At 38.2% G+C, this 14,917-nt stretch overlaps 1 protein-coding gene across 2 annotated transcripts in view; it reads left to right on the top strand.

The window, feature by feature from the left end:
• The first annotated feature begins 925 nt into the window (after positions 1–925).
• Positions 926–14,917, top strand: part of DECR1 (2,4-dienoyl-CoA reductase 1) — a 45,021-nt gene continuing 31,029 nt past the window's right edge. Inside the window, exons 1-5 of one of the 2 annotated variants that reach the window (XM_005613191.4) lie at positions 1,277–1,407; positions 9,050–9,119; positions 12,989–13,188; positions 14,396–14,453; positions 14,580–14,666. In XM_005613191.4, coding sequence (XP_005613248.1) covers positions 13,067–13,188; positions 14,396–14,453; positions 14,580–14,666 — 267 coding nt within the window. In that variant the 5' untranslated portion in view covers positions 1,277–1,407; positions 9,050–9,119; positions 12,989–13,066. Of the gene's footprint in view, positions 1,408–9,049; positions 9,120–12,988; positions 13,189–14,395; positions 14,454–14,579; positions 14,667–14,917 lie in introns of both variants that reach the window. The other variant, XM_001488668.5, reaches the window with a different exon arrangement.

Genomic DNA, 14,917 nt, shown 5'->3' on the forward strand with positions numbered 1-14,917 from the left:
CCACACCAAGATATGTCTCTTTGGCATGAGGAATATTTTGTGCTGGTTACTTTTAAAAAACTGCAGACAGGAAAGAAACTCTGAAAAGTAGAATTTACTTACCCTTTGTTAACAGACATTTACAATTGTAAAGGAAATCTCCATTTGTAAAGGTGTCTGCCTCTCTGCACCAGGAAGAAGGGGGCATGACCTTATGTCTGGAAACTCTTAATCAATGAGGAAGGCAAGGACTTAAGTCTGCATAATAATCTTACTCCTGTTTACTGTACTTGTCTGGTAACCTCCCCCAACATCCTCCTTTGTCTTTAGCTGAAGATGATATTTAAGGTGGTGGCTTCTGCCATTTTGGCGAGTTGCTCAGTTTGCCTGAGCCTCTCCCGTGTGTACATGTTATAAAGCTTTGTTTAATTTTCTCCTGTTATTCTGTCTCATGTGAATTTAATTCGTTCTCTGGCCAGAAGAACCCAGAGCTGGTAGAGGAAATGTCTTCCTCCCCTACACCTGTGACTGCCAGGCAATGTTCTGAATGTCAGGGGCTGCTTTTTTCTTTCTCTCAGCACTTAAAAAATGGCAGGCGCTTAGTAAACTCTGTCACTCACTGTCAGCCTGAGTTTGGGGTTTCACACACATCCTCTTTTAATCTTCACAATAATCCTGGATTAGGTATGAATATTCACATTTTAGAAGTGAAGAAAGAAATGTGATCTGAGCTTATGCAGCGGGTCAACAGGTACATTAAACTAAGATGGAGAATGATAAACTAAAGGTCAGCATTTGCTTTTAGTTTATGTATTATTAACCCCTTAAGAGAGAAAAAGCAAAAGCAGGACGCTTTTCTCGACAACACGGGGCGGTGTGTTCTGCAAAAAGTCAAAGCCCTCCCAAAGGTGCGGCTTTTGTTAGATTTCCGCCGCTTTGCATTAGGAAAAGTGAGGCTTTGTTTTCAATCCAAGATATTATTATTCTGATGATGTGTGATTCACCGCCACACCAAACACGAACTTAAACGTGCACTTAAGGAAAAGACACAAATTACTGTAAAAGGCATTAGCACTCCGTGGGCAGTGTGTATATGTCGCGTGTTTCTGCAATCTGCAAACGATTTTCTGGCGCAGGGGTTCGTTCACCCACATAAGGACGTCGAAACCGCCTTTCTCCGCTCTACAAAACACTGCCGGACGACAAAGGCAAAGAGAGCCAGAAAAAGCGTCGGAGAGGCAGAGCCCGGCAGCGCCCTTGGGCTCAGACCTGGGGTCACAGGGCGTGCGATGTTTCCGCCCAGCCCCGGGAGCTTTGTGACTTCTGGCCCGCCCCTTGCGCTCTGCGTGTTTCCGGGCCAAGTTCGGGATGCCAGACATGGCGCTGCCAGGGCGGGTCTTCTTTACTCGGGTCTTCGATCCTCGGCGGGTAAGGCGGCGCTGGAGCGGCCGAGGGCCTGGCTTGCCCACCGCGAACGCTCTGCCCGTGCCCGCCTTTGGGGCGGTGACGGGGGGCGCGCAGAGCAAAGACCAGGGTTCCCGGGGCGCGGGGAGGGAGGACAGGGATCCCGTGGAGATAGGAGAGAGGACAGGGAGTACTGGGGCGCAAGGAGAAAGGACAGAGAGACCCTGGCTGCAAGGAGAGAGGAGCCGGGTACCGGAGCGCAGGGCCACGCGGAGGAAGCAGGAGCCTGGGCACTGGGTTTAAGAAGGGGAATAGTGTGTGTGTGCGTGTGTGTAAAGTTTTACATTCCTGGAAGTTTCAAAGTTGTGTGTAAATAGGTAGAAAAAGAGAATACTGCCCTTTGAGGAGTGGGTGAGAGTGGGGCCTAAGGGAGCATTCGCCTTATCTGCAGTCCTTTTATTAATGAAAATTCAAATATTAACACGAACATATTCACATAAAAGAAAGAAAGAAAACCCAGCTGTTTAAACTCCCCTTCCTAGAAGTAATGCCAGTAGAGATCAATCTCAGGCTGATCCTCTTCTGTCTCCCCCCATACTGTTGTTTTGTTCTGTCAACATCTCTTCACTGGACCCATAATGGAAATAAAGTATGCAAGTGAAGACAACTGGAGAGGGGAAGAAAGAAAAGAAAAGTAAAAAGAAGCAATGATATCCAAGACAGCCCCTTCCTCCAAATAAATTAAAAAGTCTTAATAAATTGAACTAAACCAAAAAACACAATTTCCTTAGCCAGGTGGAAAAATTAATCTGCCAACTGTGAAAAAACTTTTTTCAGTTTGATAAGAATGGGCAGCCATGGTATTCTTTTTTGAAAAATACGGACAAAGTCCCAATGTGAACAGAAGGAAAGGGCATGGTGAGCCAAGTAAGAGAACTTGGTTTTAGAAAGTGAGGTTTGTTCAAGGCTAGTGTTTTGTTGATACTATTTTCTTTTCCTGTAAGGATTTAGGTTACAGGTCACTGTAAAAGAAGCCTATGTTTTCTGATCCCTTCTCAAGAACTTTCTCATTTGAATCCTACAACAGCTCTGTGAGGTAGAAAGTCTTCAGAAATTTTCTTTTTTAACACAAATCATTACGATTGTAGTAATAAGGTCACACAGATTGTATCCCAGCGCTTCTGACACCATTAGACAATACAGTTTGAGAGGGAGAAAATGAACTCATTTAAAAATTAATTGTAATCTGACAATTTTGGAATTTCTCTGCTTAAGAAAAATGGCAGTTTTGAGCATTGGAGTTTGGAGGCAAGAGATGCCCCAGTTAGTATGCTTTGTTGCCTTCCTGGCATATGCAGGCTTGGGTTTGAATTCCTTGGAGTAGAAAAGTCTTCCCATCTGTGAAGTGGGAGGTTGTTCCAGGGAACATCATGTTTTTGTGGGTAAATACAAGTTGTTACAATTAAAACCCCTAATTTGAATATTTTTGTTACCAAGAACCAAGGGAAATGTTTCATTTGTCATAATTCCTATTTATGAGTGCTGTATTACACTGTACTACTGTTAGCCAGTAGACCTTAATTCAACACAACAAACGTTTATTCAGAACTGGTTCTGTGCCTGGCCCTGGGGATGCAAATTTTAAAAAATAGGAACACTGCTCTCAAGTTCTCTCATTTCTTCTGGGAATGAGAGCTTTGTCCTGACCCCATGGGAGTAGGGGCGAGAGTGGAGGCAAGTGGTCAAACCCCAGTAATCCTCTCTCCAAATGATAGGCCATGGCAGCTTCAACTAGGGAATGGTGTGTATGCAGAGGGAAGTCAAGTGGTATTTAGGAGGTAAATTGAGAGGCCTTGGTGATTGGTTGGTGGTGGGGGGCCCATTGAAGATTGGGCCATGCTGAGAAGGTGATATGGCACCATCAAATTGTGAACAGGATAGTGTTATCATCAGATGAGACAAGATGGAGAGACCAGAAGTCCAAACAAAAGTGCTGAGCATCTGAACTAAGGGCGGTGTTGGAGCTGTTTAGGACTACAATCCACCGAACTTAGTAGTTTGGATTTGTGGTATGAGATGAAGCCCAAGTTTCTATCTTGGGCCTCTGAGCTAAGGGAAATGCCACTCTCTGAGAGAGGGCATTTATGAGGGGGGCAGGGGGAAGAGGACTCAAGTGATGTGTGTTGAGCATGTTAAATGGCCCCTGGAATTTCTAAACTGGTAAATAGATAATTTAATTAAGTTACAGAGATGGAGGTGAGACTGTGAGTTCTGTATGGGAGTGTTAGGGAAGGCATAGAACTCTCAGAGCTGGCTTTGAATGATGAATGTTGGGTGATGGGGGGGATCAATTTGTGTAAAGATAGGAAGGTAGGAGACAGTTTGTGTTTGGGGAACTCTGAGTATTTTGTTTTCCTGAGTGTAAATTTCAAGAAGAGAAAGCAGAGGAAGGTGAGGCTGGAGAGATGGACAGGAGCCAGGTCATGAGGATTTGGTGTGCTATGTGAAGCAAAGGAATCTGGACTTTATACAGCTGTCAGGAGCCATTGAAGGATCTTAAGGAGAGAAGTACTATGAGCAGGTTTGCAGTACTCTGGGGGGCAGCATCACGGATGGGTTGGGGTGAGGAGAGACTGGAGGCTGGAGACCAGATAAGAGATGACATAGCATAGGCCCTCAGTATTTGTGAATGACGGGAGATATGGGCCTTTGAAGTCAGGCAGTGGATAGAGGGGAACGATACCAGGGAGGTAAAATGCATGGGGCTTGGGGATAGAGGGGATATATTAGGTGAAGAGAAAGAGGATGTGAGTCACTAGAAGGAATCACATGGATGAATGGTGGCCTCAGAGCTCAGACAGGCATATGAAGAATTTCAAAATAAACTCCCTCCCAAAACTGTAAAGCTAACTTTGCAATATTAAAAAAATCTAGATCTCAGATTATTCCCCACAGGTCATTATAAAACACATCAAAAGAGGAGGGGAATTCTAAAGTTAGCCAAGGGTTTCATACAGCTGGTGTTAGAAGACATTCCATTGATGTTTGGCAACTCTTAGTTTATATTTATTTATTTATTTACTGAGGAAGATTAGCTCTGAGCTAACATCTATGCCAATCTTCCTCCACTTTTTTTTAATATGTGGGTTGTCACCACAGCATGGCTGACAAGTGATGTAGGTCTGTGTCCAGGATCTAAAACAGCGAACCTGGACCACCGACGTGGAGCATGCCAAACTTGACCACTATGCCATGGAGCTGGCCCCCAGGCAACCCTTAGTTTTTAAAGAAAATCCCAGGTAGAAAATGATCAGCAATCTCAGCTGTCCTATGTTTTTCTCTCTTTAAGGTGATTACTCACTTTGAGATCAGAGATGGCTGGGTAAATATAAGTAAGTTAAGGGTAAAGAGACAACTGTTCTTTGATCCCTTCCAGTCTGGGGAAACTACCCCCACCGCATTCAATCACAAAAGCAGTGATAGAACTGTAGGCTCTCACAGTCCTTGAAATGATGTTGCCATTTGCCTTTAGCCCCAGTTTCTTCTCTCTGCTTCAAAATCATATTTCCAACTGCAGTTTAGATATCCCCACCTGAATATTCCATGGATAATCCAGGTATGGCATTTTTAATACAGCACTCCTTATCTTCATTTTTCCAACGTGGATCTTTTCATGTCAACCCAGTCATTTCAGTTACAGCATCACTCCACACACAGCTATTTAAACTAGAAAACTCAGTTATCTTCAGCTTTCCTCTTCTCACCTCTTCCAGTGGGTTGGCTTCTGAATTCAGGCCAACCTACATGTTAAATGCATGTGGAAAATGTTGTCTTATCTTGATTTCTGTTGTCCTCATTATTTCTCACCTAGGCTAATGCCTTCTGTCTGACTGCTGTCCATTTCCTTCTTCTAGTTCACAGTTAAATCTTACTCCTTCTAAAACACAAAAGCAATGCAAAAAGTAACAGAGATACTGAGGTGAAGGTAGGAGAGGTGGAAAAGGCTCTCTCAGCCAAATGGCCTTGATCTTTTCAGTAAAGTGAAAGACTTTTTCAGCTTTTAGTGAAATAGGTTAAGGTGTGCTGAGGTTGGGCTTTGAGGCAAGAAGAAATCATTGGACCAGGCAATTTTAGGTCCATTTTCTGGGACCTTCCCACCTGCAGATAATCTTATTTGCTAACTTCCTGCCACGTCTAATACTGGTATCCCTGTCTATGACATCATCTTCTCCTGCCTGGCTTGCTACAAAAGCGTTATACCTAGTCTCCCTGCTTCCAGCCTTGCCTCCTACATTCCATGGCAGCCAGAATGATCCTCTAAAAACTTAAGGCAGATCATGCTAATCTTCTGCTCAAAACTTTGGAGATGTTTCCCACTGGACTCAGAGTAAAAGCCTAAGCCCACATAGTGGTGGACTCAGCCTGCATGATCCAGGCCCCTTAACCTCATTGACCTCACCTGCTGCCCCTCTTTCCCTCCCTTCTCCCTCTCCAGCAAAGCACTGGCCTTTTGACTCTTCCTCATTGTGCTAGGCACACGTCCTTCTCAGGGCCTTTGCTCTTGCTCTTCTTTCTGCCTGAGAGAAGTATGTGACTCATTCCCTCACCTCCTTTAGGACTTGGCTGAAATGTCACCTCATTGTCCTAGGCCTTATTTTTCCCCACAGGACATATTAGCTTTTAATATACTATATATTTCACTTAGTTTAGTTATCTCCCTCCCCCCAAAAGAGAATGTCTCTTAGGGTAGAATATTGTATCTGTTTTGCTGGCTGCTATATTGCCATTGCTTGGAACAGTGGCCGAGACATAGTAGATGCTCAGGAAAAACTTGCTAAAAATAATTGAGTTAACTCTATCCTAATCCTAATCCCTAGTTTACCTCTAATACTTTTTCATATAAGCAAATTCCCAAATCAAAACAAACCCTTTTCAAGAGCAGAGGTTTTATTTCTTGGTTTAAAAATACTGTTAGTTTTGTCTAACATGATAGGGATCAATAAGAGATGACTTGAATGAGAGGCAAGCAGGAGTGAAAATCTCAGAAAATTTCAGATTGTCTGCTAATTTATCTTTTTGATTTCATGTCCTTTTATTGTGTAGTAATGGGGAAGCATCTGTTTGGTCCACATCTAATTGCAAATCAGAACTTAATAAAAATGAGAAGTACACCCTATAGCACAGAACAACTACTTTTTCAAGGACTCATGTTCATTGCTATAAGATGTATCATTACTCAAAAGTGTAATTTCTGTCTTGCTTGTAATATCTTTTTTTATTACAATTTTAAATTACGAAAGTGTAATTTCTTGTCTATGCAGCAATTGCATAATTCAACCTAGCCACTGGAGCTTGGAGTCCAGCTAACTTTCTTTTATATTTGCTCAGCCTTACCTTCAAGTTGCTGTGGCAACAAGATCTGTGTTCTGCAGGAACTTAGAATATCAGTGGCCTCTCTGCCTTACCCTATTTAAGCGAAGGAGCAGGTGGAGGTGCTCGAGCAATCCACACAGGCACAGAGACTGAGCTTAACATAGCCTGCGGCAAGCCGTGGGAGTGGGTAGAGTTTGGGCACTCAGTTCTTTTAAAGTTTATAGGGTCGCTATTGGCATTAGTGGATGGGACAGTTCTTCATTCTGCAGGGCTGTCCTTTTCTGCACTGCAGCATCAAGTACCATGTCCGTCTACCTATCACTGTCATCCTTTGAAAAATAAGATTGTCTGATCTTTACCAAGCTGAGATTTTTAGATGACAGTTAAGGCCCAGTTTGCAAAGCACTTATCATGTGAATTGGATTCGGGATAAATTTGATCTAAAAAAATATTCATTCTGACTTAAATCAACAGATACTTAAAACTCCAAAAAAATAGATATGGTAATATTTCATTGTCTTTGTAAATAGAGCTCACACTTAAGTGTGGAATATAGAAAACTTACACTTCAAATAAGGCATACATCCTTATGACACTGATTCTGTGCTACTTTTCTTCTTTCTGTAACTTTATACCCTTTGTATATTGTATGCTCACATGTCTGATTTGATTTTCTTAACTTTTTAATGAAAAATTAACTTAGGAACATGTCGAATATTCATCAGTACAAAAGTGTATGCAGTAGCAATTCAATAATTCCCTCTCCCAAGAGGTTACTGTTATGAATCATTTCTTGTGGATCCTTCCAACAATTTTTGTGCATGTATCACCATATGTATGATGATATCATCATTTGGGTATGTTACCTATGGCAATGCAGATAGTTTGTGTTCTAGTCTTTTCTATCACAAACATTGCTTTAGTAAATATGTTTGCATATTCTAAGCCCATTGCATTTCTGCGTCCCTAAAAATGAATTTTATGATAAGCTTGTCATAAGTTGTGTGAAAAGCCAGTTAGAATTTTGATCAGTATTGCATCAAATCTGTAGATCAATTTGGAGAATATTGACATCTTAACAAAATTAAGTTTTCCAATCCATGAACACAGGATGTCTTTCCATTTATTTAGGTCTTCTTTAATTTCTTAATGATGTTTTGTAGTTTTCAGTTTACAAGTCTTGCCCCTCTTTTATTAAATTTATTAGTATTTTATTTTTCATGTGATTGTATATAGAATTTTCATAAATTCCTTTTCATCTTAATACATATCTTCAAATATAGCTTCTCCTCACCCCTCAAATGAGTGAGTATATCTATTGGATAAATTCCTAAATGTGGAGTTGCTGGGTCACAGGATGTTCATAGTTATCATTTTGATAAATGTTGTCAAATTGGCCTCCAAAGATGTTGCCCCAATTCATGTCATCAGATTGTGAGTGACTTTAATAAGCCATTTCTCGTATTATGTATTATAAAATTTTGAACTTTCCCAATCTAGTGAGAGAAAAATGGTATCTCCCTTTGTTTATATGCTTACTAAGTAATAATCAATGTGGTTGGATGTATTTTCTTTATGTGGACTACCTCTTTAAACCCTTCGTCTAGTTTTTCTATTTGCAAATGACTTGTTATTACTCATATATCAATAGATTTGGATTTTCTTGAGTGTAAACTAATTTTTAAGATGCCATAAGTTAGTCATTGGAAATGACTATTTTAACTTGTTAAAACAATTGGCAAAGAGCTGGATTTGTATCATGTATCTGCATAAAACTACATGTCTGCACCCATGCACTTTTGAATGGCATTGAAACCTGGCCAATCAGTGTTACATCCAATAAAACAAGTATTTACTGAATGCCTAATTAGTACCAGAAACCCTACTACAGTGATGAACGGGGACTATTCTGCCTTCCTGGATGCTCACAGTCTGGTGTGGAAGACTGCATCCTAATGGAGGGAGGGATTCATTTGGCCCATTTCTTTTGACAGAGGCACCTGTTAAAAATTGTCAAAAGATTTTGACACTTTTACATGGTTTTGAAGCTTACTCTGCTAGGTTGAGAAAGTGAGTAATTCAGGCTGAAGAGAAAGCAGGAGCAAAGGCTGGAAGGTGAAAGTGCTTGGCAAGTTTCAAGAGTGCCGTGGGGTTGGTGAGCGCAGAGCGTATACCTACATGGTGGAACAGTTAGGAGGTGGGGCTGGGAAGGGAGGTTGAGGCCATACTGTCCAACAGCTTGAATGCCATGCTAGCGTTTAATTTTTGTGTTTTTCACTCTGGAGGACATCAGTGTTTTTCAGGAATGGGATTTTAATATGGAGGCCAAATCAATAGTAATGATGACAATGATGGTGAAATAGGTAAGCTAAAAGTTATTTACACATTAACTTGTTTGGTTCCACAACTTCTGTGTGAGGGTATGTTAGTATATGACTTCTGCAGATTTGAAACTGGATTTTCTTAATAATGTCCCTAGTATACTAAGCAATTATTTTTATAGAAATTTGTTTTACAGGAAACTTCAGAAAATTCTCCATGGTATAAAAAAAACACCATTTTTTTCCCTCTTTTTTGTATTGATTTCTTGGATTTTATTTAAACTAGGAGTTACACACTCAAATTCCTCAGGTCCCTGAAGCCTGTGTAAATGTAAGAGGCCACCCAGTGAACAGGGCTCACTTTGCCTCTGTAAGTGGGGGCTGGGCAGAGCTCAGTCCTTCTCAATTGGGCATGAGCTGAGCCTTGCAGGAAGGTGGACCTAAGTGTGAGTAGAGCTCCTGATTTTTGTCTAAATATTGGGTCAAAATTTTTAAAACGTTGGGCAGGGCTAACAAAACATATTTGGCCTAAGATCACCAATGTGCTTCTATCTTAGATGTTTATTCTAGACATTTTAGACTAGCTGAAACACTTAAGTAATTTAGTTGTAAATCTCATTGATATACAGTCCTCATCCTGTAGGGAAGAGACAGTCAGAATTGCCATTTTGAGGATTAGAAGTACAAACATTTTACATTAGTTTAGATGCCAAAATTTAGGAATACATGAAGGAGGAAGATATTGTTTATATGATGTGAGAGAGTGATGAGTATGGAAGGGGAGGCAGGTGATAGGTGATCTTTTTTTCTGGGAGATTTCAGAACTTCTAATGCTAAAAATTAAATCTGTATTTCCAAAATTATAGGACTTTAGAGAGTTTTAAAAATTTTGGAAACTTTAAAGATTTCTGGAAAAATCAATCTTGATATGAAAGATGTTATTTCCATTTTCAAAAAACCCAACATATTTCTAGAAAAACCGCAGAGCAGGATTTGAAAATCTTTAAAAACCTATTTTGTATCTATTTTTTATGACTCACAAAGAAACAGCCAAAATGCTGTTTCAGGTTATTCAGGATCCTTCTTTGTAGAAATAGGAGTCTGAATACAGTATGATCCTGTGAGGTCTGTTTTTCTCTATAGATCTTAATGTTGAAATGAACAACTTGCTTTTAGGCAAACAGATGGTTTGAATTTAATATTCAAGAGCATATATGCTGTGAATTATCAGGTAATATGAATTGAAATAGCACATCAATTTCTTCACTTTTGGTTTGGGGGGTCATAAGATCAGTATTGATCAGATCAAATAAGATACAACAGGTGAGCCTGTGCTATGTAGATACCTGATACGTTATAGACATATTAGGAATCATTACCAAATATGATTAGTTCTACCTTTGTATTCTTCCCTCCACCAGTTAGTTGAGAAAATATTTTAAGATAAAGTTTTTATGCAAATATCTTGCTTCATTTATCTTTCATAAAGCACTACATCAAATTCCCGATACAAATCAACAGTAAGTAAAAATTCATCATAGAGCCTTTCAAAAATTAGAACACATTTTTTCATTATTACTGAGTAGTGACAAACTCACCAGGCTACTTGTGCAAATTTCCTAATTCATCATCTTAATATAATAGTTCTGGAGGCAGTGGCAGCTTTAAGTAGAACTGCCATTTATGTAGAGAAAGATTATTGTAGGTTGCTTCGATTATCAAGCCTTGGCAAAAGGATACAAAGCTAAAAGGAAATATAACAACTGGCACAGAACATAACTAGATTTGCAAATTTATCTTCACCATTTATTTTATACATGTTTTCAAATTTTGTCTCGCAATAACTTTTTCCTGATTATAAAATCAAATTATACTTACTGAGTAGAAGAATACCTAAAAAACCATCAAATAAACAGAAAGAATAAATAATCAAACATAATCCCATCACCTAGAAGTAATTAACTGTGAAGGTAATGGATAGCCAGCCCTGGTGGTCTAGTGGTTAAGATTCAGTGCTCTCACTCCCATGGCCTGGGTTTGTTTCTTGGTTCAGGGAACCAAACCACTCATCTGTCACTTATCATAGTGTGGTGGCTGCATGATGCTGACAGCTATGCCACTGGTATTTCAAATACTAACTGGGTCACCTATGGTGGACAGGTTTTAGCCGAGCTTCCAGACTAGACAGACTAGGAAGAAGGACCTGGCCACGCATTTATGAACAATCGGCCATGAAAACCCTATGAATAGTAGGGGAGCATTATCTCATAGGGCACCAGAAGGTGAGAGAATGGTGCAAAAAGACTGGGCAAGGTTCTGTTCTACTGTACACAGGGTTGCTAGGAGTTGGAATCAACTTGGTAATGGATGGACTTTGAAGTCACGCATCTTGGATTTTCGTTGTCTTTACTACTTATTGTTATTTGCCTTTAAAAGTTAGTTACTTGACCTTTCTGTGCTTCAGTTCCCTCATCTATAAAATGGGAGTAACTATTAATAGAGTTTACCTTACAAGATTCTTGTGAGATAATGCGTTAAAAGTCTTTAGTAGACCTTGGCACATGGTAAATACTGAATCTACTACTTACTGTTGTTATTTCCTTCTAGTCTTTTTTCTAAGCAATATTTTTATTTATACTTAAGAACATACTGTATATTTCTTTTTTCACTTACTGTCATATCATAAGCACTTTCTTGTGCAATTTCCACTTGATGAACATCCTTATTCTAAGTCATTGACCACATTTTTAATTATTTTCTTAGGATAAATTTCTAGATATCCCACATCAACTGATGGTGACCCGTTTAGCTTACAGGAATACTCCAGCAGGAAATGATAGATTCTGGAGTTTTAATCTTGTAACGATGACCTGATGGGGAATATCAGATACCTCACTGGTGTGATCATTAAGCTCATTAGGAGCTCAGTGAGTGGAGAGAGGCAATATACAAGGTGGTTAATAATCTTGGTTCTGCCACTTGGGCATATGTCTATTTAACTTCTCTGGGCCCCTCCTGTATGCTGGGGTAAAAGTAATACCTATTTCATGGGGTAGTGAAGACTAGTTAGTTTGATGTCTAATCCTGACACATGGTAAGCACTTAATGAACATTAGCTCTTTATTTGTTATTATGTTCAACACTTAAAGGTTTGTTTTCATAATTAAATGTGAGAGAATGGTAGTGATTTTCACAAGTAGTGTGAGAGTATAAGTTGTAAAGTATAAGATAGGACAATACAAATATTTTTTAGTTCAAAATGTTTTGATTTGCCCCCATTTTACATATAACAGAAATATTTTTTCTCTTCTAAATTTATTATCCACAAGACAACATGGGAAAGAGGCATTTGATTTAATAAACCCTGTAAAGAACATTTTATAATTTTCTTCAGTGATTCAAAGATGGAATGTTATTTTTATCCAAATTCTTGTTAAAAAACAAAAATACTTTATGTAACTTTTTAAAAAGGTAAATCTAAGCAAAACAGCTGCACATAATAATGCTAGTTTTTATAGAGTGCTTACTATGTGCTACACAATTTTCTGGGTATTTTACTTATATTAACGAATGTTAATATAATATAACATCCTATGAGGAAGGTTCTATTATTATCTCCAATTATAGAAGAAACTGAGGCAAAAAAGAGGTTAAATAACTCACTGAAAGTTATGCAATTAGGGAGAAAATTCTGTCCTATGTAGTGTAGCTCCAAAGCCCATCCTTTTAACCATTCCACTATGTTATTTAACGTTACAATAGAAAAAGAATAATAATTGATTAAATACAATACCAAATGTTTATGCAAATTTGTATTAATCCAAGAATTTCATTAACATTGAAGTTTTTAAAACTTTATCTCTTCTGTGGGAAAACATGTATACAGGTTTCAATGCATTTTTTTCTTTTAGTTTTTCAGTTATGGAACAAAAATATATCAAAACATTGAAGCTTTTCAGTCCAAATTCTTTCCGCCTCTTCAAAAAGCAATGCTACCACCAAATAGCTTTCAAGGAAAAGTGGCATTTATTACTGGGGGAGGTACTGGCCTTGGTAAAGGAATGACAACTCTTCTGTCCAGCCTTGGGGCTCGATGTGTGATAGCCAGCCGGTAAGTCAGTCTCAGCAAGTTGCTTGGTGAGATTCCATGCATGAAACAATTCTGTGCTGCCATATTGGAAACAGTGTTTGCCAGAGTTGTTTGATTTGCATCTTAATCTCCTATGAATATCCTTTAGAATATTTAAATAAATCTCCTTGGAAGTCAGTTACAGTTTGTGATGATAGAAATGATTGATTATGGAACTGATGATTTATACATTTTTTTATACATTTTTCAAATTCAGTAATAGAATTTTTTTCTGTATATGAACATGAAGCTACATTGAGGCTGCTTTGTGTTCAGTGGTAGTGATTATAATTACTTCTTCAATAGATAACCTTGCACCAGGATAATGGATATAATCCTTCCATTTTCTATAAGATGGGGAGATATTTCAAAATATCTATTGTGATGAATGTAGGAAGAGTAAGACCATGTGGAAGAAATTTCTTTTTATTTAGGTACATTCTGGTGCTCTATAACTATGCAAGTCTAGAGTTTTAGAGACTCGTCAAAAAATCTACCTCTTCCTCCAGTTTTGAATAGTGTAAAATTTTTAGATAGGCCAAGTAGTAATCTGAATGACAAGTTACTGTGTAATTTACAGAGGGCCAAAGGAATTTCTTTCGATGTTTCCTTCAATGCAAATTGGCCAGAACATTTTTGTTTTTATGTTGTAATGTTTTTGAGTGATAACATATTATTTTCTTTGTAACACTACATAATTTACATGGTTTATTTTTTGTGTTTCTTTTAAGAGTATAAGATTCTGAATGCATATAAGTTGTCTAAACCCGTCAATTTGGTCTAAAGTCTACTAAAATAGATTTTATATATAACATAGATTTTATGTATAACATAAGCTTACATTATACCATGAATGTTTTTTCTTTCTAAATCAGGCTTGGGCAAGGAAACAGATAGAAATCATTGTAATTAAGCAAGTAATGTTAAATCTGTGAGTAGATATAAAGTAATTGGTTTAAAAGTAAATAATTCAATAAATTAGATGCTATATAAAAATTGATTGAATTTAACTTGTAGAAAATGAATTCATTCAAACTGACTTGTTTGTAGGTATAGCTTTCTTATTTTCTCAAAAATACATCTCTTTAAGCTATAGATTCTCTGTTTTTTAATTTATGGAATTAAAAAGAAAAAGTATAATATGAAGTTATTTCAGAACTCATGCAAAGTATCATGTATTTATTTCTAGAAAGATGGATGTTTTGAAAGTTACTGCAGATCAAATTTCTTCTCAAACTGGAAATAAGGTACATGAAAAACGGTTATTTAAATCAGATTTAGGAGTTATAATGTGCATAAATAATTTACTCCTGTTTTTGGCTTAGGGAGTCTGAAAAAATGTAGGATTCTTTTTTCTTTCTGTTATTTTGTAGGTTCATGCAATTCAGTGTGATGTGAGGGATCCTGAGATGGTGCAAAACACTGTGTCGGAACTGATCAAAATCGCGGGACATCCTGATGTAAGTGTAATGGTGATGAGGCCAAAGTAAGAGGCATTTGACATTGATAACACCCAGCAAGATGCACTAAGGAAATAAAATATTGATGTGAGCAAGTGTGTTGAGATGCACCTATTTTCTATCCCTAGCTAAAAGCTAGCTCGGCTTAAAGCAGGGAACAGATTAGAACAGACTGCTATACCATTTCCTTTCAGGAATACTTACAAAGGCATTTACAGTCTTTTGAACAAATTTGATTTCACTTTATTTAA

This window comes from Equus caballus, chromosome 9 (assembly GCF_041296265.1).
Source record: "Equus caballus isolate H_3958 breed thoroughbred chromosome 9, TB-T2T, whole genome shotgun sequence".
Lineage (NCBI taxonomy): Eukaryota > Metazoa > Chordata > Mammalia > Perissodactyla > Equidae > Equus > Equus caballus.